General features: G+C 36.9%; 1 protein-coding gene across 1 annotated transcript; it reads left to right on the top strand.

The window, feature by feature from the left end:
• The first annotated feature begins 3,321 nt into the window (after positions 1–3,321).
• LOC116254568 (transcription initiation factor TFIID subunit 12b) lies at positions 3,322–17,279 on the top strand. Its single transcript, XM_031630038.2, has 9 exons — positions 3,322–3,995; positions 5,289–5,507; positions 11,235–11,750; positions 13,943–14,017; positions 14,750–14,828; positions 15,563–15,627; positions 16,389–16,424; positions 16,516–16,740; positions 16,969–17,279. The coding sequence occupies exons 1-8, from the start codon at positions 3,474–3,476 to the stop codon at positions 16,678–16,680; spliced, it is 1,677 nt and encodes a 558-aa protein (XP_031485898.1). The 5' UTR covers positions 3,322–3,473; the 3' UTR covers positions 16,681–16,740; positions 16,969–17,279.
• Positions 17,280–26,688: the final 9,409 nt, after the last annotated feature.

Raw genomic sequence — 26,688 nt, 5'->3', positions numbered from 1 at the left:
AAAGAACAGGGTGTTCCAAACACAAAAAAAGCATACCAAATGCCCAAAGGAAGAACGAGGAGAGCAAGGTGTTCTCACATTTTGAGATCCACGGTAATCAAACAAACTTTAGAGGACTTTAGATTAAATGGGTTCAGGTTAAAGTTTATCCAGGTCAGTAATCAACACAAACTATGATAATAAAAGTGGGTAAGCCTAAGCATCGGGCCAGCCCAACACCCGAAATTCGGGCCTGGCCCGACCATTAAAACCTGAGTCTGAGCCCAGTCCGATTAAATTAAAAAATATAAAAATATTGGGTCCAATCAGGCTTATCAGGCCCAATCAGGCCGGCCCAATGCCCTTTTATTCGGGTTTGGGCCTGAGCCCGAATCAGATCGGGTACCGGGTACTTGCCGGTAGCCTGGCCCGGTGCCCAGCCTTCATGGTGGGGAATGGGGACTTTCTTCACTTTGTTTTCAAAGGAAGGTTCTAGTATGAATATGGACAATAGAATGTGGGGTTCGATTAAGAAGCATAGCGCCAGAGCTACATATGGGCTTGTGTAGGCCGCTGCGAAGACCGATTTCATCATGATCACTCGATATTATGCGATGACTAAAAAATTACATGTGGTGTCTACACTAGACTTTGGTCGCTGGCGCTAGTTCGATTCAGCCAAAAAATCCTGGCTCCGCTGTTGGTTCGATCCAGAAGTGGGGTTTTATCGTATTGCCATGATGAACGAACCAAATTTGGATGCAGATCCAAATTTGAGTACAGAACAGCAGCTCCATCCTTTTCAAAAAATCAATCCAAAACACAAATTAATAGTCCATAAAGCATTTATTTAGAGCATATGTTCGCTTTTTTTGCATACTGGCTTATTTCTTGGCCACTTACTAACCGGTTCCATTTCTAATCCAAATCCCATTCTAATTTGCAGGCAAATTCAGCTTCCAAGTCATTGTTAGTGATAAACAAATTTGAGTCAATGGGATATCGGACCCAGATCCACTCAATTAACAGGTCCAAAAGGGACGGCAGAAGAATATGAACTAACTTTTTGAGGGAAATTCCCTAGAAATTACTTATCCATAAACTACTTTCATTTTTAATAGAAAATAACATAAATACTCTTCTTGTTGATAAAACTATCTTTGGTTGCTCAAAGGAGAAATGTTTGTTTATGAAAAGTATTATTATAATTTCATATCAAACATTTAACTTTTTTTTTTTAGTAGACAGTTATTCAGTAATTTATATCAAAAGTTGAGGGCCTTATTTCTACTTTAAATATTCAACATTATTTGCTCAAAATAAAGAGTTTCCAAGTAATTTATTTAAGAAAAAAAACAAATATAGATGTTATTCACTGTAGATAGCTTAGAACCAAATGTCACATATGTGCCAAGAGAGTGATGGGTTCGAAACTCGCTCTTCGTTTTCCTTAATGATCTATGCAAACTAAATATTATATTTTTTTCGGGTGAGCAGGATGAGCACTTCATCTTATTGTTAGAGCGGAAGCCCTCACCGTTCCCCCATGCCTAACTAAACACAAATTAGAACTAACAACCAGATGTGGACCACAATTATCATTGAATTGGTGACATGCACTGCTTCAAATCAATTAAGATCCGATGGAGTCATTTGGCAACCCAAACAATAATATCAAGCTTTATACATAAGGAGACGTTTGATGGTTTGACATTTTGATTCAAGAACGAAAAAAATTCCATATTTATAATTCCTCTTCAAACTAGAATGAAATCAAAATTCTAAGTTTTAGTTTTTTTAATTCTGAAAACAAAATACCCTATTTGTTTAACAATTTCAATGTATAAAAAATGAGCATTTTGATTCTAAAATTTCACAATTTTGGTTATATCAAACACTTCGTAGTAGATTTGTAAAACACTATGTTGGCAGATACATGAAACAATATGTTATTACTTCCGTTTATTACTTCCGTTGTTAAAGAGCTTGTATGTTGGATCCCCTTTGCATGATCCAATCTCCATTAACCAAGTTCAACATATACAAACAACTTTTTTTTTTTTTAAATTACAAATAATCAACGACGTGATGACCTCATCAATTTCCTTTGACGGCCCCCACGGGCCGTTGGTACTTTAGCTAGCACTGACGGTCAACACAAACCATCAGTAAATCTTCAACTAACACTGACGGTGAATGGAAACGATCAATAGTGACGAAAGTTTCTTAGCGTCAGTATAATGTTTCGCAATACTCAGGGATAGGACATTCTCATCAGTCAAAACTGAAAATTTATGACGAAATTTTCTTTTGTTAGTAAAAAAAACCGCCATATCAATTACAATCTCTGTTGCCCTTCATTGGTACAAGAGGTAGAACGGGGTTTGAGGTTTGAATTTTGTGGTCGCTTTTATATTTCAGCATTACTCCGTTGAACTACAAACTACGTCACAAGCACAGGACCTAAGTAGAACCAAAGCAGTCAAGAAAGTGCATGACCTTACGAATTTTACACCAAAAAAGCTGTTTCCCACACAAATAAACATTAAAAAAATAAGTTGCAATGATAATGTTGACACATTTAATTAGAAAACTAAATCTTTGTGCTTATTTTCTTTAATTTTTAGCTTCATAAATGGATGCTACAGCTTTATCATCTCTATTATTACTACATTGTTTTTGCTAATGACAAGGAAAAGTTTTTTAACGTTAAGCGCTCATAAGATTAAACCCTAATAAGAGTAAAACCTTACTTCTCAAAAGTATGACCGATTACAGTAAAATCAATAACCACAATGGAACATGGTGTCCGACAACAAACAAATTAACATAGTGTCTTATAAATCTGTCTCAAAAAGTAGCGTAAAAATGAACATGCTTTTCAATGAATGTTAAATTTACATGTCATAAAAAGTATTTACATTGAAGTTGAACGGAAAACGGAGAAAATATATAAAATAATGTTAAGTAGTTAAAATGTTTTGCTGTCTTATTATCTTAATCATCAATGAGGATATTTTTAATTACAGTCAAACACCCAAGAGTTTAGCACTTAGGCATTTTTTCTTCCTCTTTCAGTATACATATTATATAAAAATATTATATAAAAGTTCAATTTACGAACTTTAAAATTATTTAAATTAAAATTTAAGAAAGTTATAAGTTGATTTTTTTTTTTTTGTAAATTTCGGAGATAAATAGTATTTTTGATGCAACGTTCTTAAACCTAATTGCATCTGGAGGCATAGTCAGCGACACGAGCTCAGTTGGCGTGTCCTTGTGGGGTGACTTCTCCCTCCCTTGAGAACTCGACCTTCCTTACATGGTTCACGTTTGGAGAACTCCGAATATCGTGAAATCTGTGAATTTTGTCCCGACGAATGATCGGAAGAAAAGCGCTCATTCTGCACTTCTGTCGCCCCTCTCTCTCTTTGCCTGAGCAGGGTCATTCGCTCGCCTCCATGTGATAGATCTCCATCGGCGAAGCCAATCCGATGGACGAGAGTACGCCTTCCAACAGTTCTCTAAACCCTCCTCTCATTCCGGCCGGCGCCACCACCGGCACCGGCGCCGGTACCGCCACCACTGCTTCTCCAGCCCCGACGATGGAAAATACCGCCCAACAGCAGCAGCAGATGCCAATCAACCAGGGTCAACTTCTCCTCGCGCAGGGTCAACTGCCCGGAACCCCCTCCGAACCGACCCAGCACCAACAGCAGATGCTTCCGTCCCAGGCATTCCAGGTCCAGCAGGGCTTGGCGTCGCAGCAGGCCGCCGGAGCACACCTCCAGAGAACGTCTTCAGCGATGTCGCGGATAAACCCCGCTCAGTACTCGATGAGGCCGGCGATCTACGCCCAGCAGCAGGCCATGGGCATGAACTTCAGCCCGCACATCCAGCAGCAGGCGGGCGGGACCCTTTCGCGGTCCGCGCTGATCAGCCAGGCCGGCCACCTTCCGATGCTCCCCGGGCAAGCTACGCAGTTCACCAATTTGCAGTCACAGCTGCTCTCGCAGGTTTTTGCCCATTTCCCTCTTGCCTTCGTCGTGCTTGAGAATTTGGCGCTTATCTGGTTTGATTTTCTCATGCTTCCAAATCACAAGTTATTATCGTGATGTGTCTGCAACCGCAATAGCGTTTGTGTGCTTTCTGCTTCAAGTTCGAGTTCAATTTTTGATGTTTCTTCGTCATCTTATGGTTAGTTTTATCTTTTTCTCGTAGTTGATTGCTTTCGATTTTGGGTTTTCTGTTGGCTTAATTGCTATTGTGCTTCTTGTGCATGTTGTTGTTCATTTGTTTCTTTACATCTTTCGCTTCTGTACATGTTTATACCGTCGCCCTAATACCTTTTGTGTTTTTTGAGCATGTTTTCCCCTGCTTATCTGTTGTATTTACTTGTCTTGGCGACTTATGTAATTTATTTATTCAATTGGATAATCTCCATTATGTCTTCCTTTAGTTTCTTATTATATGTCGATGTTATAGAACATGTCACAAGCTGAATTTGGAGAAAAAGTGCAATAAGTCTATCATCGATTTGGTTTTAGTAGATTCTTCTCGGTGATCCAGGTCGTGCAAATTTCTTTTCTGTTGATTGTTGGTCCATTCGAGCACCTTAAGACAGTTTGTGCAAGGAAGGTGGAACTCTCTGGTCTTTTTGTGAAATCTTGGTGGTTGTTGCTGAGTGTTTGAGGTCGGATTACTTGTTTATGGAAGAATCAGTAGCCTCTATGGGTTTATTTAACATTGCTGCTAAAGCTCTTGTATTCTTAGGTTAAAGATTGAGAGTCCTCAAAGCCTCAAACCTTTAATGTGTAATACTGGTCTCGGGTGCACTAGGAGATAGTTTGGGAGGTTATTCTGGAGTTGTTCTATACTGAAACTGGCTTTGTACACATGTTGTGATGCTGAAATTAATAGTATACCATTCTATGCCATGGTCTACATTTTTGCATCTGAAGGGTTAGATGCTGGTATCTTGGGTTGTTGTTTGCCTTTTTCATGTGAGTGCACACTTATCAGCATTTTTAAAATTTTGCTCACAAAAAAGGTTTATTAAATGATTAATTTCAAAGTTTGGCAATAAGAATGAAGTAAACTTGCTGCCCACTCTTTTAAGTTTTTACTAGTTATGATTTCTGTGATCATTATGTTTGGTTCTATTCAAATTGATGGTTGACGACATGTAGTTGATCCGCAGCAGTGTTGCGGCAGCTGCAGTGATAATCTTGACAATTGTAATTACTTCTTTTAGTAATATGTAATATTTGAGGCAAGACATTTGAAACTTGGCAAGTTTCTCTTTGCAGCCAAGGCAGAAGGCTTTGATGCAAGGTTCTCAATTCCAGTCATCTAATCCATCAGGGCAGCAACTGCAAGGGATGCATCCAATTGGTATGATGGGTTCACTTGGTTTGAGCTCACAATTGAGACCAAATGGTTCTCTTGCATATAGTCAACAACGTATTGGGCACGGGCAGATTCGACCTCAGCAATTGTCTCAACAACAGTCCCTTACCTCACCTCAGGTACAACATTTGCTTATTGGTTTATGACAGTGTTATCCGTATCATACGATATCTCTTCTTGGTGAAGAAAACCCACACGATACAGGTTCGATACGCACCGGGTATCGTGCCTGTATCGGGTGTATCATACGATACAGGGAGGTGTATCGTATAATACACATGATACACCCCGTATCTTACGATACAGGGTTAAAATTTGAAAAAGGGCGCCAAGGCCCCTTTTTGCGTCATTCTTCTAAACTAAGACCCTCTCTCCCTCTCTCTAAACTTCTCTAAAGGCTGTGAGAGGGAGAGATTTTGCTGGTTTCTCCAAAAAATCGTTGATTTGAGGAAGAAACCATCAATTTGATGAACTCGTGATATAGTTTACTAGACTCTATAACACTCTAAGTCTAAAGTCTAAACTCGTATATGATAGATGCTCTTCAAACTTATGATGGATCATGGATGTTTTTACTTTGAATCTCTTGGTCTTACTTTTCATTTATTGAATTTGTTGCTGATATATATGCCTATGGTTTATGAATGATGAATTATGAATCATTAATGTTCTCTATGTGTGATGAGTTTTGTTTATATGAAATACATTGTTCTTGATTTTTCTGATTTTTTTGGCTATTTTTTCTGACTTTTTACTAATTTTAATGTTTTTTTTATTAAAAAATAAAATTTACGATACATTACGGTACATTTACGCTACGTTATGACATGGCGTATAGGTCAGCCCCGACCGATACACAATACGATACACTAGTGACAACATTGGTTTATGGCAATTTCATGAAGTTAATAAAACTGGGTCTCATGAACAAATCCTACCTGGAACTTCTGCCACTGCCTTCCCTTAGAAGTTATGTACTTTAATATGTGGTTAACTGTGGTCTCTCTCTCTCTTTATTGATATCTGTATCTTTTTCTTTCTTTTTTTGACATCACTTTTCTTTTATTACTCATGGCCAGTAGAGTAGAACGATTCTGTAATTGTATCTTGAGAGTTCATTTTTTTCCAGTGGCCACAATTTCACATTTTTCTTGGATTTTTGGGAGTTACTTCTAACCTCTGCTCTTAATTGACTTGTTTGTTTTTTGATGCTTTCTAGCCATGCTGATATGTCTAGTGCAATAAGATTTTTTACACATACATGTAGCTACATTGATTTACTATTGAGGTACATTGTCTAGAAGACAAATTTAAGAGGGTTGTGTAGTAGTAAAGTCAAGCTTCAACAGACCTCTTTTTCAAGTATACTCAGTGGAAGCAGGCATGTGAGGGTGTGACATTATTTTTGGGAAGTGTTTATTAAATCCAACAAACCCAAACAGAGAAAACAAGAAGATTCAATGTTATTTCAATTTGCACGAGAGTACATCAGCAGCAGCAACTCTCTTCACGTTATTCTCTTTTTGTGTAAAAGAGAAAGTTACAGCAATAGGGAACAAAACTCTAACTAATACTCTGCTAAAGGCAGTAAAACACAAGACTACGCTTAGTTAGTAAAAAACTGACCTCACTTACAAGGGGTAAAACTGTAAACTAAGTTAAAACATATTACAATAAGGACATAAATAGACTTTGACTAACTTGAGCAGAATTAGACCTATTAACTTTAACACTCCCCCTCAAACTTGGCATGATTAAGAGAGATCATACCAAGTTTGCTAACAAAATTTCTAAACTTAGATGGTGACAATCTCTTTGTAAACATATAAGCAACTTGGTCTTTAGTCCTTATATGTGCTAGAGATATTAATCATTCTTCATATGCTTTCATTATAAAATGACAATCAATCTCAATATGTTGAGTTCTTTCATGAACCTCTGGATTTTTGGCAATATGAATAACACTCATGTTGTCAAACATCAACATAGTCTTATTAACAACCGGAACCCCAATCTCACTTAGCAGCCATCTTATCCAGATTATCTCAGCTCTAGCTTGGGCCATAGCCCTATGTTTGGCTTCAATTGTAGATAAAGCCACTCTTTGTTGTTTTTGCTCTTCCAGGAAATCATAGAAGTGCCAAGGAAAATACAAAATCCTGTTGTGGATATTCCGTCACAAACTGATCCACCAAAATCAGCATCACAATAGGCCACAAGGTCTTCAGAATTAGACAAAAAAACATGCCATAGTCCATAGTATCTCTTATATATCTAATAATCCTCAAGACAACTAAATGTGTTGATCTAAGTGCATTCATAAATTGACTAATCACGTGAACTGCATATGTTATGTCAGGCCTACAAATAGTGAAATAAATCAGACTGCCAACAAGTTGCCTATAAACAGTTGAGTCTTTCAATTATTTCCCTTCACAAGGCTTTAGTTTCACATTTGCCTCCATAGGTGAAACTATTTTCTTCTTTTCATCATATAGTCTACCTTTAGTCACCAAATCACCTGCATACTTATGTTGGGTTAGAAACAAACCCCTTTTTGAGTAGGCAACCTCGAGACACAAGAAGTACTTTAGAAATCCCAGATCCTTCCTTTCAAACATTTGTGCTAATTCCTTTTTTGTTTCATGAAATCATCGTCTGTAATAATCATATCATCCGCATACAAAAGTAACAAACATTTTCCTTTTTCTGTGGAAGATACAAACAAAGTTGGATCATGAAAACTTATACTAAATCCAATTTCTTTAATTGCTGAACTCAATTTTTCAAACCAAGCTCTTGGGGCTTGTTTCAGCCCATATAGAGCTCTCTTCAATTTACACACTCTTCCTTCTAAATCTGAAACACCTTGAGGAAGCTGCATGTAGACTTCTTCATCTAAATCTCCATTCAAAAACATATTTTTTACATTAAGCTGCCATTGATTCCGTTGTCAGGCTGAAGCAACTGCAAGAAGAGTTCTAATAGTGGTCGTATGAGCAACTGGAGCAAATATTTATGAATAATCTATTCCAAATTGTTGATTGTAGTCTTTTGCAACTAATCTCGCCTTGTAACGTTCAATTGATCCATCTGCCTTCGTCTTAATTTACCCACTTACAATCTACAACATTCTTCCCTGGAGGAAGTTTCAGTGTTTCACCAAGTCCGAAGCTTTCATTCTTTCTAGAGCATTCAATTCCTCAATGATAGCAAGTTGCCATTCCTTCTTAGATGCTGCTTCCTCATAAGACTTAGGCTTATCATAAGAATGAACCAAGGCAAGGTAAGCACAATGTTTGGGAGAAAAAGAATCATAAGAAACAAAGCGAGAGGGAGGAATTGAGATTCTTGAACTACGACATACCTGAGAAGGAGAAGGAGCCATGTAGAAAGAGGATGAGGAGGAATTCTCTCCATGAACCAGAGGTTTAGGATCAACAAAAGGAATCATCATATCAGAATTGGCCTCATTTGGTCCTTCTTCAAATGGCTTAGGCTGCCCAAGAAAGGGCACATGAATAATGTTTTTTTTCTTCTTTGATAGACTTGGCGGATGTCATTTTCTTTCTCAAAATCATCATGAGAGCTTCCTCTTCTACATTCTGACTGTCTTTCTTCCTTTTCAATCTTATACCCTCAGGGATATGTCATTAGAAAGGATATATCTACATCACAATTCTTTATCTTTTCACTTTCTTGTGTAAAATGTGGCTCATACTCATGAAGGATTACATGCCTTGAAACCCACATTTTTCATCCAATTGGATCATTACATTTGTAACTTTTCTTATTTTTTGAGAAGCTCAAGAAACAACACTTTGCAACTTTAGGTGAAAGCTTGTCTCTTAATTGCTTTGGTATAAGTACAAAGCAAATGCATCCAAAAACTTTCATCATGTTGTAATTTGGCTTATGTCCATACAATTTCTCATAAGGAGACATTCCACTTAAAACTTCTGATGGCATACAATACGATTTATTTTTGCATCAGCCCAATAGTCCTTCGGAACATTAGTAGCCAAAAGAAGAGATCCTGTGGTCTCAAGTATGTGTCTAGTTTTCCTTTCAGTGACTCCATTTTGTTTAGGTGTATAGGAACAAGATTTTTGGTGTAACATACCTTTCTTCTGCAAATTATTTTCAAATACCTTACTAATGTATTCTCCTCCTGAATCTGAACGTAAGATTTTGATTGTAGCTGAAAACTGAGTTTTAATCATAGCACAATACCTTTCAAATATATCACAAAGTTCGTTTCTATTTCTCATAAATAATATCCAAGTAAATCTAGTAGAATCATTTCTAAAGGTTACAAAATAAGCCGATCCCCCCTTTGACAAAATGGGAGATGACACTCAAATGTCAGAATATATCAAGTCAAATGGTTTTGTTGATTCAATTTTTCTCGGACAAAACCACAACTTTGACAATTTTTCACATCATCAGATATCACGACCCTGGAATCATCAAAAAGTTCCAAAATATGTTTTAATCTAGATTTTGAGACGTGTCCTAATCGTTGATGCCACAACATTGATTCATCTCTTACTAATGCATATACCCCATTCTTGTCTCTTCTTAAAGAACTCATGTCTAGCCAATCAAGATAGTATAAGTCACCTCTTCTATGGCCAATTCCAATCTTCTTCCCAGACTGTTGATCCTGCACAACACAATCCACAGGAGAAAAAGTGACTGTACAATATTAGGTTCTCAGTAAGAGAGGGAACATGATACACATCATCAACATGTAGTTTGCTCTCAGGATAAGAATTGGGAGTAATTGAACCTGATTTGATTATAGACATGGAAGAACCATTCACAATCTTGAAAAACCCAGAACAAGGATGACAATTAGTTAGAATGGCCTCATTTGATGTCATGTGACATGAGGCACCAGAATCTAGAAGCCAAGTTGGAATTGCACAAAGTACACCTGCAAATGCATCACCGCAAGAAGATATAGAGGAAGTGGGAACAAGAAACGCACTAGGTGCAAGAAGTTGCTGAATGCTTTCTAGAATGTTAGAATGAGACATATGATCTTTATCTCCAGCAAAAGAATCTTCCTTTGGTTGCACTCTAGATGTCAACACTCCATCATTTTCCTTTTTATCTTCAAGTGAATCAGCAACATATACTCCTTTCTTCTTCTTTAGGATAGGACAATTAAATTTCATATGTCCTAGTTCCTTACAGTAATAGCATTGTAATTCATATCTCCTTTTTTCACATACATTCTGTCATTGTTTCCATTTTCACAAAAAGACGTAGTCTCATCTAACACCTGCAACACTTTTACCTTGTCCATATTTTACAGTCCAGTAAACAAAATAATCCGAGCTACAATGGATAATAACTGATAGCTACCCTTAGTTCATAAAAGACTGACCTCACTTACAAGGAGTAAAACTGTAAACTAAGTTAAAACATATTACAATAAGAAGGACATAAATAGACTTTGACTAACATGAGCAGAATTAGACCTATTAACTTTAACAGTGTTGATGCCTTGTCGTGGACAGGTGACTTACCAGGTGCTGCAGACACCATGTAAGTCTTGTGGCATGAATAGAGATGCAAGTGCTTATTCTATATACAGGTATTTGTTTATGGATTTATGCAAATGTGAAATTTTACCATTATAAATTTGTCATCTTAGAAGGAAAAATCTCCTCATTGATTCTGCTTTACAGAGAAAGCTAGTATTCTTCCATTTGTTGCATTGACTTGTCGCATAGTTCTTTTCCTTATGCGTATCAATAATTTCTGCCGTTTGGAAATATGTTTTTGCAAACTTTTATAAAATTCCTCTTTAACATTTCATTTATTATTTGCTGTAGAAGCTACAAGCTCAAGGCTTGGCAAGGCCGCGTTCACTGGCATCGTTGAACTCACAGTTGTCTGGGTTGGCTCAAAATGCACAGCCCACAATGATGCAGAACTCTTTATCACAACAGCAGTGGATGAAACAGATTCAGACACCAATATCTACTCCAGGATCCCCTTCGTATCACCTTAATCAACAGCAAAGACAAGCTTTATTACAGCAACAGTTTTCTGCTTCCCAATCAAGTCAGAAACAGCCTGTCACTCTAAACCAGCAGGCAGTATCTCAATTAGTACAACAACATCAGGCCACCCAACAACAAGCACTTCATCATAAACAACAAGCTATGCAACAACAGCAGCCATCTCCCCGGACATCTGGGTTGGCAATCCAAAACTCAGGCAACTTAATAGGATCACAGCCGGGTACTCCAGCATCTGGTATGACAACAGGTGGAAGTGCAAGCCAAGGAGGAGAGACAACCACACAATTGCTTGGGAAGAGAAAAATCCAAGATTTAGTGTCACAGGTCCTTCATGACATCCACGATTGTATTCTGGTTGTTGTCATCATGCATGTATGTTGATATGATCTATTCATGGGGTTTACCCTTTTTCTACTCTGACCACACATAGGGGTGAAGAAGAGAACTTGGACTTGGCTTTGAGTTAGGAATTGCTATCATAGTCATATCATGAGAAGAAAAGATTGTCGTCCTTTTCTTTTTTGCCTGTTGGGTGTCTTTCCTGTGTCTTACTAACATGGTGTAGAGGAAATCTGAAAGGCAGGACCTGAGACGAACCTGACTAAGCAGGACTATGGTAAACTAGATGATAAGGTGCTTCTTGCTTGACACTGTTCACCCTTTTCTCATTGAGGTTCTTGATGAAAGGAGAAAGGAGAAAGGAGAAAGGAATAGCCATGATTCTCATTGCTGGTTTATAGTTACTCATTGGATGTTCAAAATGAATGCTCCCATGGGTTACCCAGTGGTCGAGGGATAACTGAATGACTTAAGTCAGGCGAAAGTTTTGACTATGTTTTGGAAGGAAAGATGGCCCTGAACTTGAGTAGACTAGAGTTGTCTAGAGCTGCTTATTATTTTTCAGGACTTGTTCCTCAACCTGCCTTGATTTTTGCCATGAGGTTTTTTTTGCCCCAAATTCTTTAAATTTCATGAAGAGGTGATACTAAGGCCCATCCTGTAGCTTGTCCATGTGTATGTCTGTTGTTTGTCATGCATTGTGAGGTGTGTGACCTTTGTGCTATTGCATTATTTTTCTTTAAGCTACAGTGTATGTGTCCATGTCTATCAACCTGCATGTGATCGGTCTTAAGTTTGTTAAATTATAAAACATATATAGTGGTGGCAGAAATCAGATGTGACCATGTCTATCAACCTGCATCTGATTAATGTTAAGTTTGTCAGTGTTAGAACACACATATAATGGTGTCAGAAATCTGCGTCATCTAGAAATCAGCGAGAAGTAAAGTCCCATATTGCCATAGTTGTGTGTTTAGTCTCAAATCCTATTTGAATAAACCAAGCTGGTAGGGAAAACTCTAGGTAGTGTAGTCTTGGTATCTGCCTTTGATTTATTCTTTCAGTTTTTGGAGGAGTTATACGTGTTTGATAGATTTTTTCTTTCTCTGACAGTTATAAGTTGTCATGTTCTTATTTTATTTTCACATGTATGATAGAATCATAGAAGTAGAGTATTCACAAAAGGAGAAGGAATAACAAATGTCAAGTAGTGTTTTTGTTGTCATGTTAGAATGACAGATGCTTGAGTTATCATCAAACTGTGTCATGTTGGCTTCACATATCAAAAAGTAATTGCTCAAGACATTGAGATCATGAGGGTGAAAGGGCATGAAGGATCTTAGTCATTGTCAGAATGACGAGCAACACACTCTTTGTAGTCATTTTGTGTCTTTCATCATTCACTGTCTTTGGTTTGGATCTGCAAAAACTTGTGATGGTACGTTACTTCATTCATTTTTTTTGAAAAAAATGTGAATAAAACACAATCAATTAAATTGCCATTTATAACTTTAAAAAAACGTTAAAAACGAAAAAAACACGTTTTTTTTGCTTTTTTCACTTTTCACATTTTTCATTTTTTTAACGCCAAACAGTTTTTTTTTTCATTTTTCTATTTTTTATTTGTTGCATATCTACTTATCTTTTGATGTTTGTGTTATTAGTTTCTGTTGGTCTATATCTTAAATATATTTAACATATCGGGCCATAGCTTAAAACCTAAGCAGATTATCATCTTTTTCTTTTGTAATGTTGTGACTCGCAGATGTCAGACCATTGATTTGTTGATGTACATGGACATGGCGTTAGGGTTCATTATGGTCATCAGACGAACTTGGCCATAGCTGTATAGGTTCCAGGAATTCATGCTTTAAATGCTTCCTTTATTGCTACTTGGGCTTGAATTGGACTTCTGTCTCTTTTCTAAATCTACTCAGTCTGCTGCATATGTACATGATTTTAAACTTAAATCTAGTTTTTGACTTTGTTTCACTTGAGCTTTTTTGTACCTTTTCTGAATAAATGATCCTGTGAAGATGTTCTTCTCTGTGTCAATAATCTTGTAAAAGTTGTCACTGTTAATCTTTATCTGTGTTTATTTTTATGACCTGTTTATTTTTCTCTCTTGTAGAATGTGCTATTATTCATGTCTGATCACCTCTTGCATGTACTTGCAGATTGATTCCAATGGAAAACTCGACCCTGAGGTTGAAGATATCCTGTTAGAGCTAGCCCATGACTTTGTAGATTCGGTATCACCATAAAACTCCCTTTGTTTGTATTAGGCAGGTTCCTTTATTTTTCAAGTGGGTATCTTAAAGAAAACTGCCTTTTGGTGTTCTTATGGGCAAAATGTACTTTTCTTCCCATCTTGAATTTTCTGAAGAGTTTTAGGGTTTTCAGCTAATATATATGAAGTTTTGTAGAACTTGGTTTTATGATATCTATGAATTTCTTTTTCCCAATGAACTTCTAAATTGGAAAGAAATTTCTAAGATTTTGTGTTGAACCTTTGGTACGTGGACAATCTTTTCAATCAAATAGACTACCTTAGTGAATGGCTAATGAGAGATATGTTATTGCATTTTTTTTGGGTGTTTCTCTTGTCACTGACTTGTAGAATACCAAGTCCAACCATGTAAAATTAGCATTTTTTTTACTGAGAATTTGAATGAGGTATATACTAGAACCTTTATCGAACAGTAAGTTTTGATAATATCTGAAAATGCAATAATTGGTAAACCAATATCTTCTTTATTATGTTGTGGACAACGAGGTCATTTTTCTACTTTGATTATTAATGAGTTTACTGCTGTTACTGACAAATGAGTTTTTCTCATTTGAACTGGCTTCACAAACATGCTTTGGCTGGTAATTAGGCTTGTCTGCTTATAATAGTGTATGCAAATATTGTTATGGTCAGGTAAGTTGACATTATCTTTAGATTCTTTACTGTTGTCTTTTTGCTTGCCTTCTCTACCCAGGTAACTACATTTGCCTGCAGTTTGGCAAAGCATCGGAAATCTTCGACATTGGACTCTAAAGACATACTCTTACACTTAGGTTTGTGCTTCTTTCTAGCCTAATTTATGTTTCTTTCAGCCATGAGGATTTTCTTGGGAGTATGTGAAGTCTGTCTAGAACTATGTCACACGGGTGCAGGTGCGATACGGGTGCGGACACGACAATTTTCAATTTTTTTGGATACGTGGACACGGTAAATTTTATATTTTAAAAAAAGATAAAATAAAAAAAAACATTAAATTAATAGTTCAATCTTATAAAAAAGTTTGTTTTATCACAGTATTTGAAAGGATTATTGATGGAAATAATTGGATGCATCACAAAAAATTGATAAAATGAAAAAAAAACATTAAAATTTTAATTTTTATTTTCTGCCGTGTCCTAGCCGTGTCCGCACCCGCGTGTCCGAGTGTCGACACGGACACCTGGGCTATTTTGCCGTGTCCGTGTGACATAGGTCTAGAAACATGTCTTGTTCTGATGATAACACTGCTGAAACATCATGACCTTCCTATCGTAGTTAATTTTATCCCTGTGAAGCTTTATATAGGATTGCATGAAACTGGCTTTTCTTTAGATTGTTTCATTAGGTTCGATTCCAGCATGTTATAGATAGTTCCACAATTTTCCTTTGTTCTATTCTTATTTAGTTGCGTAAGGGACAACCAGACAAGTAGTATTTGACACATTATTGATTAATTCACAATCACCATCAATGGACATTTATTTAGGCAGTCTGATAATGCCAATCTGATAAGATGACATTTATGCAGAGAAAAACTGGCAGCTAACCATCCCTGGGTTCTCGAGTGAGGAGCAAAAAGATCATGGGAAACGTGTAAGAATTGCTTCTCTTCTTCTGGTGGAACACATCCACTTCAGCACATGTTACTTTTCATTTTGAGGACATCTTCCTATCTTTTTATCTTGCTTTGAGTGATCCTGTTGTGAAGTCATCAGATCTGAAGGAACATATTTTCGTGCACTGCTTTTCTGTTGTTCTTTTGTCATTTATTCTTGCGTCTGTTGATATATGAATGTTTTCTGCAATATGAGGTTGTCACTGGCAAAGTCAGCATGCTTTTTGGGTAGTCATCGATTGCCACTTCTATGCACCAAGGGCCTCGTGACATAAGCCTGGCATGGGTTTGTATCTTGTAACTGCTGTTTTCTCCTTGACCTTAATCAGCATACGACAAATCAGCTTACTGATGTTGCCTGATTGCATGCTACCCTGGTGAACCATGCAAATAACACTACAACTATCCCTGGTTCAGATCCCTATATATCCACCCTATCTGATGCTGTGGTAGCTGATTGACTGTTAGCTAACATTTTTCTAAATTGGTCTCAGAAGTCAGAACTATGTGGTTCATTCTTGTGTTTGGGACCTAATCTGAGGTCTGCAACACATTTGATGGCATCAGTAATGTTAAAATCTCCTGATTGTTTTGATACTTCTATTATTCATAATATTATTACTTTCTTCAAAGACACATGTCAAGCGTGGAGATTGAGTTGGAAACTTCTATAAGGAATAGTAATATACATGGTCATTTTGTCATTGTTGATTCTTAATTCTGTTTTAATTTTCTGTAGATGCCAAGTGATTTGCACCAGAAACGTCTTACTATGGTAATTATGGAGTTGAACAATGTTGTTTAGTTGATTATTACTGGATTTTGTCTTAATCAACTGGACTAAGTGATGTACGTACTTTGAGCAGATTCGCAAAGTAATGGATACATCTGCCTCTGAAACTGAAGCTACCAAGGAAATGAACAACAATTCTCCTGTCGTGCAGCAACCAATAAAAGCTTCACAAAGCTCAGAAACATTATTTTCTCCTTCCTCTGCTTCTCCAATGCTGCAAAATGTACCTCGATTTTAGTCAAATTTTAGTCATTTTTAAGTGCCCCTTTGAGATCTACCATCATCATCCATAGATCAGGTGATCATCCTTTAATCCAATGATTTTTAATTTAGTTTTTCAATTGAGTAATGTCCTTCAAGTTCAGATACGTTAGTTACTGTCTATGATTCTGGAATTCATGCCATGGCATAGTATGATAGTGCGAACTTGAAATGCTTGGGTACGATTAAATGACATAGGTTATGTTTGTGGGCTAAGTTTGATTTTGGGATCTTAAATGTGTCTTTCTGGGACTTTGTTCTACAGGATGACTTGCTATTTCTGAAGAAGCTATGGGGTTTGGATGGATACTAACTGCAAAAATATTCAGGCTTCACATTTCTAACCGTACACGATATTGTCAACATTTGCAAGGATGGTTTTGCAGTTGGAGGGTAAAGTCACCTGCAACCCTTAAGCCTACGCCATCTTCTTTGATTGTTGTTGTCATCATAGTCAATGTATAATGTTCTCATTTCGAAAATAGAGAAATGGGACAGGTTCTTGTCGAATATTTCTCCAGGTTCATATGTAAATAAATTCCTTATTATAAAGCAAGCCTTTTCATCTTGGGAGCTTATCGCCCGTTTGGTGTTTGGAAAACTCTCCTTCAAGACTAGCCTTGTTTCCAGGGACAGAGGATAACATACAAGCCCAACACCATCGGAATTTTCATTCATAGTGTTTTGACTCTGGAAGAGAAAGTGTATAGGAGCTCATTAAAGGGGCAAAATCTTTCGGCTATTATTGGGGCCCATCTTTGGCAAGAATAGCTGGTTGCCAACAACAGCTCTCTGGTTAGATAAGTTGTGATCTCTTGGCATTTTCTGTCATATGCATTTGATGGCTTCCATATTCTAGCATTCCGTTGATTTTTTATATGATATCACCATTTCCTAGGGTGGTCCAGCATTATTTGATATTGAATCTGAATCTAAGCTCTATTGTTCGGATTCTATAAGCAAATCCAAATCTAGTTGGTAGTTGAGTTCAGACATGGTATATCAATTTTTTTTTTTTCAGTCGAAGCTAATATACCTTTACCTCAAGTGGAGTTTATGCATTTGCGTTTTGTATCTTAGAATTCAATCTGACTATAGACCTATTAGTTTATACTCAGTGAAAACGTGGTTATAGCTATGCTCCACATGAATCAGATTGTTTTATGCTCCTACTAATAGAGGAACATATTTTGTGCTCGTTTCTTTGCCTTTGAGTTCTTTTCTCTTCTCCCGCAGTTGGCTGTGTGACGTTATTATAGAGAATTCTATACTCATTTCTGTTTTTCCGGCAACTGTAGCTTGAGCTCACAAAGAACCCGAGTTAAACAAACTGAGCTTGAGTCTGCTCACTTTCATGTAAAATATATACTTTCAAGTCTAAAAGTTGGAGTTATGAACTTTTAGCTCATTGAACCAAGTATGTGATAAGATTTGATATTTGAATGTATTTATTTGCAAGCTGACATTTCATCTAGTTGTTTTATATCAAATATGTGACAAAATATATACTTTAAATAATGAAAATTGTTACGAACAGGTTTACACCTTCTGGGCCGATCTGAGCATCCATTGTAATATTTCTCGTCGAGATCATTAGTGGTCCACCGACCTCTTTCAGGGCTGAGCCAAACTAAAACATGAACAGCTCGACTTGGTCCTAATGGAAAGCAAAGTCAAAATTATGCAAATTATAGTCCTGGTAAAAGGAAACCTCTAGATAACATAAAGTAATTGGTTGAAAAAAGTGGGCTCTACCTTATCTTGGTTTAGAGCTACCAACTTATGCATACAATGCATCATCATTTTGATTTAGATCTGAACGGAGAAAAATAAAACTATTTACCACGCATTACAGTAAGCATGTGGGTGAATCACATGGGGCTTAATAATTAGGCCAACAATATAGAACTTAATTATTATTCATTTTATACTTGATTAAAAAAATATAAACTTATACTCTTTTGAGTGCTAGCATTTAGAGGTAGCAAAGGCATATATTAAATAATTCTCTCGGCAGGTCAGCCATGTGAATTTTAATGCACGGTAAAGACCTCTCGGCGCGCGCACACACACATATATATATATATATATATATGAAAGTGATGGCAATTTTTTGGTCTAGTATTAGTTTCCAACTTTTTTTAAATATTTTTCTTTCAACCATCCATTTGTATATTGGTAAGATAGCTGAATAACTCTGGATGGCTAAAGTTATCATTCACTCAATAAATATATATATATATATATATATATATATATATATATATATAGAGAGAGAGAGAGAGAGAGAGAGAGAGAGAGAGAGAGAGAGAGAGAAAAAGAGAGAGAGAGAAAAAGAGCTAATTAAGATGGATTATTGAGAAAAAAACAAAGAAAAAAAAGTGTGAATTAATATTAGATAATGAAAATGTTTATCATATTTTTATGAGGAGTAGGACTTGAGGGACACCCATCAAGTTGTTAAGGAGAGGCACCGTGGCCTCCTCTGCGCAGCTCCCGCAACGCCCGCCCGGGCTCTTTTGGTGGCCAGGTGACTCGCCATGTCGCCTCCCCGCTGCAAAAAAAATTTGCAGCAGCGAAGGCTACACCCGTACGGCGTACCCCCTCACAGAGGAGGCCTTTGCCTCCCCTTGTGGTGCCAACGACGACCGATGACCATTGTTTTTTTTCTTAATATATATATATATATATATATATATATATATATATATATATATGTGCTCAAAGTACTTCCAAATTGTCGGTTATTTTCAAATTTAACCGTATAGGTTAGCCTACCGTGTCAGTGAACCACACGAGGCTGTGTGAAGCCGTAAGAGGGGAGAGACTGAAAGCTTGGCCTCACAGCACTTCAACAAATCAAGGTTGGCATGGCTGGCCCCTAACTCTGCCCGACTCGGCCTTGACTTGTCCTTGACTCGCCGTGAGCCTCTGACTCATCCGATTCAGCTGCAATGATTTACATTTTGGTTATTTGAATACTCAAAAGATTTGGTTATTTGAATACTCAAAAGAGTCGAAACCCAGTGACTCAGTTATGCCTTATGAATATGATGAATCTCTCTCGTGAAACAATTATTATAGTATTTCGTGAATTCAGAGCAGAGCTAGACTAAGAGAGAGGTGGCAGGGCTCTTGTTCCCCTCAGAAGTTTTTTTTTTGAAATTTACATATAAATTTTAAAATAATTTGTTTATCCAATATAAAAATTTTAAAAAATAATATTTCAGCTCATGTTAAAATTTTGAAATTATAATTCGCTCCCCTTTGTTTCTTGAATCTAACCCTGTATAAATCTGTCTCATTTTTTGAGCCAAACTCATATCATAGTGATGATATATTACTCTTACCAAATAATTCCCCAATGTTGGGTCACTAGTTACTAGTGTTTTTGATGGGCTAGATTTGGTTTCATCCAGTGGTATTAAAAAATCAGAAATTGAATTCAATCAGTTAAAGCTGCTGATTCGGCAGCGATTGAGTGAGTCAGTTTTGAAAGTGTAGAAGTTATTAATGCACACTTGTTACGATAAAAATTATACAAGTAGAAGAAATAAAAAAAAGAAAAAGAATAAAGCTTGACTTATGGCGCCCTTGAATTGGCTGGTGAATCACTTTGATTTGCCAGTGGTCAGGTTCAAATTCATCTGGTTTAGGCCCATCTGTAACAATATTGAATATCAACCCTAATTTATTTGGCTGTCTTGCATCAGAGCCACTTACGACCCTACTAATTATAATCAAATTGAGGCTCTCTCTCTCTCTCTCTCTCTAGAGAGAGAAAAAGTGAGCCTCACTTTACACACACACACATTATATATATATATATATATATATATATATATATATATATATATATATATATAATGTGTGTGTGTGTGTAAAGTGAGGCTCACTTTTTCTCTCTCTAGATCTATATGTGTGTGTGCACATATATGTGTACATTACATTACATAGGATTTGAATACATATATATGTGTGCGCGTTTTTCTTGTTTGTTGGGAAGTGCATGGACAAGGAGAATATCCCTGGTTATCAGCCAAATCAGGGTGGAAATCTGCTCTAGGATCTCCACCATCTGCTTCCACCTCACGAGCATTTTATGCGGGAAGGGACCGCAGCAAAGATGCTGGTGCGGCACCATCATAATGGTGGCCATATAAACACCAAGCTTCCACATACCGTGTAGGATCTTAGATCACTTTAACAATGTAATTTGGTAGATAATATGTTCTACCACTACAAAATGAGTTTATATATATATATGCCATCAATCTCTTTTCAAATCATCAGTTGAAAAAAAACCAAGAAAAAAAAGTACCATAACAATTTGATTACTAATATTAGTTCACACATTTTCATTTTCTTTTTCTTTCAACCGAAAACATAGAAGACTGAAAGTATCCTTTTATCTATCTGACATATGAGTGTTTAGCACCTATATATATAGTACCATAACAATTTCATTACTAATATTAGTTCACACATTTTTCTTTTTCTTTTTCTTTCAACTGAAAACATAGAAAACTGAGATTGTCCTTTTATCTATCTGACATACGAGTGTTTAGCGCGCACACACACACACACACACACACATATATATATAGTTGGATGATAATGAATATGTTGGATCATTAAAATTATTATATAAATGAAAATGAGCTACTAGAAATTTCTCGCTCCACCGTTGGAAGAAGGAAACACTTTTAATGTTCACTTTAATGGGTTACACATGTATTGATGATTATACATACGAAATGGGATGAGTTGATCATGTGGTCCACCGCACGTATAAGGTTTGAATGAAGGAGGAGGCAAAGGTGGGAGTGGTTCTAGGTGCAAGTGCCCCACTTTGCCCAGAAAGCGCAAACAAACAAAAACACAAAACTTCCAAACATAAAGAACCAAAATTGGAGCTGGATATCTTTGGTGCTAGGGAAAAGAACAAGATCTCCTCACTTCTTTCACAGTAGTGATTTCCACATCTGTGAATGTGTGTTTGTGTGTGCACGCGCATATGCTTTGTATCATTTATAGGAAGCGTATATACTTCTCATACTCTGGATAGGAGTTACAAATCCACACTCACATGCATGCAAACGTGTGTGTGTGTGTGTGTGTGCATGCATAGGTGTTTGTGTATGTAGCACAAAATGCAATTTGGAAGCCAAAAGCTTAAGAATATGCTCCCAAAACAAGCTTTTCTAATGTGCATGTAGGATTTTCATTAATGATTTAAAAAATTAATAGTTTATGCTCACTTAATCCAAGGGGTTGAAGCACACTGCACCGCGGAACATCACAACTTCAATCACCATGGTTGTCAGCTCTCTGTGCCCTACAATATGAGTAAGCCCACTGATCAAGCTGGTCCTAGCTAATTATTGTAAATGAATGGGTCTACACAGGCAATTAATTGATCACACGTGCCTCGCCCATGCGTAGCTCCGCCACTGGCGGTCATCCTCGCCTAGGGTTAGGAGTAAGGAAGCAAAGTCTTGGCGGTATAATCAAAAGCATCACAATATCTTTGGGTGAACTAGAGAAACATTTAATCTCACTGCTCATGTCTTTGGTGAGGTAGAGAAATATTTCATCTCAGGACCCAAATAAGAGTCAAACCTTTTTTACTTGCCTTTAGGATCCAAGGCTGCATTAGTGTCTAGTGGAGTCAATGTGCCGTCAATTCGGTACTATACTTCATTCCAATGGCACACAGACATAATATAAATGAGAATCGAATGACAACACCAAGTTTCACCATTACCAGCTTGACTAGCTGTGCTATGCTTATCGGAGCCTAAAGTGTGAGCCAGGATTGACTTTCACAGTTTCAGCATAAAGATCATGTATCTCTGATGGTAGTGATAGTTTAATTATTAAAGCAGAATTAATGAAAAGATGATAATTATAAAAAAAATTTCAGAAGGCAAATGCACAAGTTAGTTATATTCAAGAACAAAGCCAACTAATTATTCCTTGAAATCCCCCAGGGAATTGGTGCAACCATCAGGGCAGGGGCTGATAGGTGGCGAGTTTTCGTTTTGAACTTCCATGACATCAATTTTCTGTGCTGCAAAAGGGAGATACCGATATGAAAATTGAAATATAACAAGAAAACCATCCTAAAGCACCGAAAACAACCCTCGACTCTGAAGGGATGAAATAAGGGGAGAGAGGCTTTGGCCTCCACTCAAGTGATGAGATTTCCTCCAGCTTACTCGAAACTACTCGTTCCTTAACATTGATGGCCCTTACCCTATTTAACCATTAATAGTGGTAGCTTCCTAGTGTGAGCCCTCATAGATGGTTGCCTCGGGTAGGCCCTAAATGGCAGTATATGAGAAAGTCCACAAGATTTCTTCCCCAGTTGTTGTTGTTGTTTTTTTTTTAAATTTGTCAAAAGAGAGATCTGCTTTTCAGTTGTTTGCTTCTTTTGGGGTGAAAGAGTTATATGGATGCATGAATTGAGTGTCAACTTCAAGGGGACACTCTATTATTAGACCCGTCACTGATGAGCTATTCTTTTCATATTTATTATGACTTTTACAAATTTGACTTCTTGCTTGGGCTCATCTATGATGCCACCCTCATTCATTATTTATGAGAGCTAAAAGGTTGCCCACATTAGGTACATCAAAAGCCAAATTGATGGCTTCTAGTGAAGTGTCTTTCTCTATTGGGGAAACCCTTCAGTTAGCTTGTAAGGCATGAGAGAACAAGAGAGGCTTTGGTACTCTACCCTTTAGTTGGCACTAATATCTTGTTGAAAACCCTCTTTGTCATGATCAAACAAGTTTTTTGGAGTTAATTTTGATGCTAAACCCGAGTTTCTAGTGCCGTCCAAGTAGGTTACAATTCGAGAGTTAGGCCCCCCGACCTTTATTGACAAAAAAATAGGTATAGTTAGAGAGGATTGAGGGCAAAATTGGAAACATAGACTCGAGTTAGCACGTCAATATTTTTTTTTTTTAGGTTTGAAGTTTGGGATGTTTGAATAAGTTTTTTTTTTGAACTTTTTTAGTCAATGAAAAGTTTCTTTTTGACATTTTATCATATTAGTACTTGAAAAAAGATTAAGAAATACTCCAAGAAATAAATAAATAAACTTCTAACTTGGGTCATGTAACATGTTATATTGTAGCGTGTTCAGCTTATGTCATGCATGACATGAACCCGAAATTGGCACGTTACGGTGTCATATCTCCTCACGTTCAAGAAGAGTGTCAAATTCGTGATCCAAGTTAAAGAAGTTCAAGGGTTCAATATCCAAGGTGGTCGTAATAATCTGGCCAAGTCTCTAGCGAAGGCAGGTGTGACTTGTGTAGATGATTTCCCACACATACCTGTATAAATTGTTTATGTATATATTGATGCCCCATAGTTATTTTCTCGTTCATATGTTGGTACCGTTTAAGCAGGGGCGGAGGCAAGTGTGGGTGCTGTGGGGGCAATTGCCCACACATACCCACAAAAAAATTTATTTTTACGTTGATACTTTGAAGTAATTTTTTTCATTTACATATTGGTGCCTCATAAAAATTTAAAATTTTATGACTGATGTCTTTTAACCAAAACTTTTTGGCACAGTGCACCCCAACAGCTGCTGGTCTACCATATCACCCTTACCTCTCTCTATCTCTTTTTTGCTCTCTCTCTCTCTAGTCTTTACACACACAAACATACATACAAGCACATATACAAACACGTAAAGTGGAAGGTCCAAGTAGTAACTAAGTGACCAATAGCTTATCAATGACTCAACTTGAATATTGGAACTCATATCATTGTTTCACCTAATAAAAATCACCCCGAAACTACTTTGTCCGTGTTTGTCTTGTCCGAATCCGTCCTCTGAAAGCGTTATCAATTAATAATTACCTCATCTTAGTTGGGGACAACAACGTACATTCATTTTTTCTTACCAATTTGACTCAAATGCAATCGGATAACAGATAATATCCGATATTTCTTTAGAAATCCAGTTTGTCGTACGATTTTTGTTTTTTATCCTGATGAGTTTTTTCTATGACGTCAAATTTGGTAATGACCAATGCATACTCTAAACTAAGTTGGAATGCACTGGCAAGTTTACTTAGGTATGTACGTTATTATGTAAATTGATTTTGTCACTGTAGATATGTACAATCTAAACATGAATGCTGTACCAAAATTGCTTTTCAAGCGGCAATAGTAATCATCAACTCTAATTGAGTGCGAGTGCCATGTCCAGCTGCACAACGAGTCTGAGTCCGCTCGAGCCGACTCGAATTTGCTTGTTAAAACTCAACTCGAACTCAACTTATTTATAAAAAGTCGAGCTTGAGCTCAAACCTATGCTCAAATGAGTCAAATTCAAGTTGTAAGAACTCGACTCGGCTCGACTACACAATGACTATTGAAATATAATGAAAAAATAATTAAACGAGTGTCAAGCAAATAAGTTAAAAGAAACAAAACATGCTTAAGATAAATGTGCTAAACGAGTTCAATAAGTCGAGTTCAAACTCGACATTATATCACCGAGTGGAGGTTGAGCTTGTTTTGTTGAGGTCGACCGAGTTTGAGCTCAGTTCGAGCTTGAGCTTTCTAAGTCAAGACAAGCTCGAAGTAGCCCAACTCGAGGTTGACTCGGCTCGTGTGCAGCCCTACATGTCCTTCCTTTTCTATTTTTTCTCCCACCCCCCCTTTTTGGCCCTACCATTCAAGCTGAAATATGATCATCAGTAACAAATTATTGCATGATTTATCTCTATTTTGCCCACAAAAAATTCATCTCTCTTAGTGTATTTCTTTGTTTAAAAAAAAAAAAATTATCCATGAATGTCTTGGGGGTTATTTGACAGTTGGAACATTACGTATGTATTCTATGAATCTACTTCAAAGATTAGGACATGTTCATATAAATTCTATAGACATAACCTAATCTTTGAAACAGATTCATGAAAGGGTTCTAACTACCAATGACTGCTTTATGTGTCATGCATTCTGCAAATACAAAGAAAATATTGAACCCTTTGGAGCCATTCAACATTAGGAACACTGCATTAATGTTGCATGAGAAATTCATACTATTGCCAGATGATCCCTTCATCTGGCATATTATGTCTCTCTCTCTCTCTCTCTCTTTCCCTCTCTCTCTCTCTCTCTCTCTTTCTCTCTCTCTCTCTCTCTCTCACACACACACACACACACACATATATATATATATATATATATATATATAGGACACACATGATGACTTGCACTATCCATATAAAGGCACCCATAGTGACCAATCTCTCTCTCTCCTTTAATTTTTAAAAAAATTGGTAGTGGGCTTTGTTTGCCCACTCCATCCACCACTTATGTTAATTCTTGGGACTTGGTAACTCCACTGCTTGGCATAAATTTAATTTTCTCCAAGTTCTAATATAAGTGTAAAGAGATACAATTTTTACATAGAGAATAGATGAGGAGAAGGTTAATGTTGAGGTCAAAGGCATTGAGGTGAAAGACCCTACCAACTTGCCCACTGCTACATTGGTAGCTTCTTTATGTTGTCATCCTTCCAATTGATGGTAGCCAGGAGGGCTCACCCACCATGTACCTCGCAAGGACTGCATCATTATGCGTCACAAAATCATAGCAATGGTTTGACAATCCCTTTTCTTCTTCATCACAGTCAACCATTGCCATTAAATGACCAATCTGTAGATGACATGAAATATCAATAATAGAGTTTATATTTGGTTAGAAGGGATTGAATTGCTCCTCTTCCGCCATTCATGGCATTGAGTCCTGTTATTAAATAATGCCTTCCAAGAGATGAATCAAAGTAACAAGTTGTGCATTGCAATATTCAATCTTCCTTTTCTTTTTTTTTTATTTACTTGAGAAAACTGCACACGTAAGATTCGGAGTTTGATACATTCTTTCTAGAGTTTATGTTTACTCTGATTTGCATAAAGAGTTGACACACACAAAAATAGAACCAACGGTTGCT

The sequence above is a fragment of the Nymphaea colorata genome, chromosome 5 (assembly GCF_008831285.2).
Source record: "Nymphaea colorata isolate Beijing-Zhang1983 chromosome 5, ASM883128v2, whole genome shotgun sequence".
In the NCBI taxonomy this organism is placed as follows: Eukaryota; Viridiplantae; Streptophyta; class Magnoliopsida; order Nymphaeales; family Nymphaeaceae; genus Nymphaea; species Nymphaea colorata.
Note: the sequence above shows the minus strand (reverse complement) of the source record. Positions and strands in the feature narration are given on the sequence as shown.

Excerpts from the sequence above, each read along its gene's own strand:
- LOC116254568 (XM_031630038.2), top strand. The coding sequence starts at position 3,474 with ATGGACGAGAGTACGCCTTCCAACAGTTCTCTAAACCCTCCTCTCATT. Across the intron at positions 5,508-11,234 it reads AGTCCCTTACCTCACCTCAG|AAGCTACAAGCTCAAGGCTT; the intron begins GTACAACATTTG and ends TATTTGCTGTAG. Across the intron at positions 11,751-13,942 it reads TCCAAGATTTAGTGTCACAG|ATTGATTCCAATGGAAAACT; the intron begins GTCCTTCATGAC and ends ATGTACTTGCAG.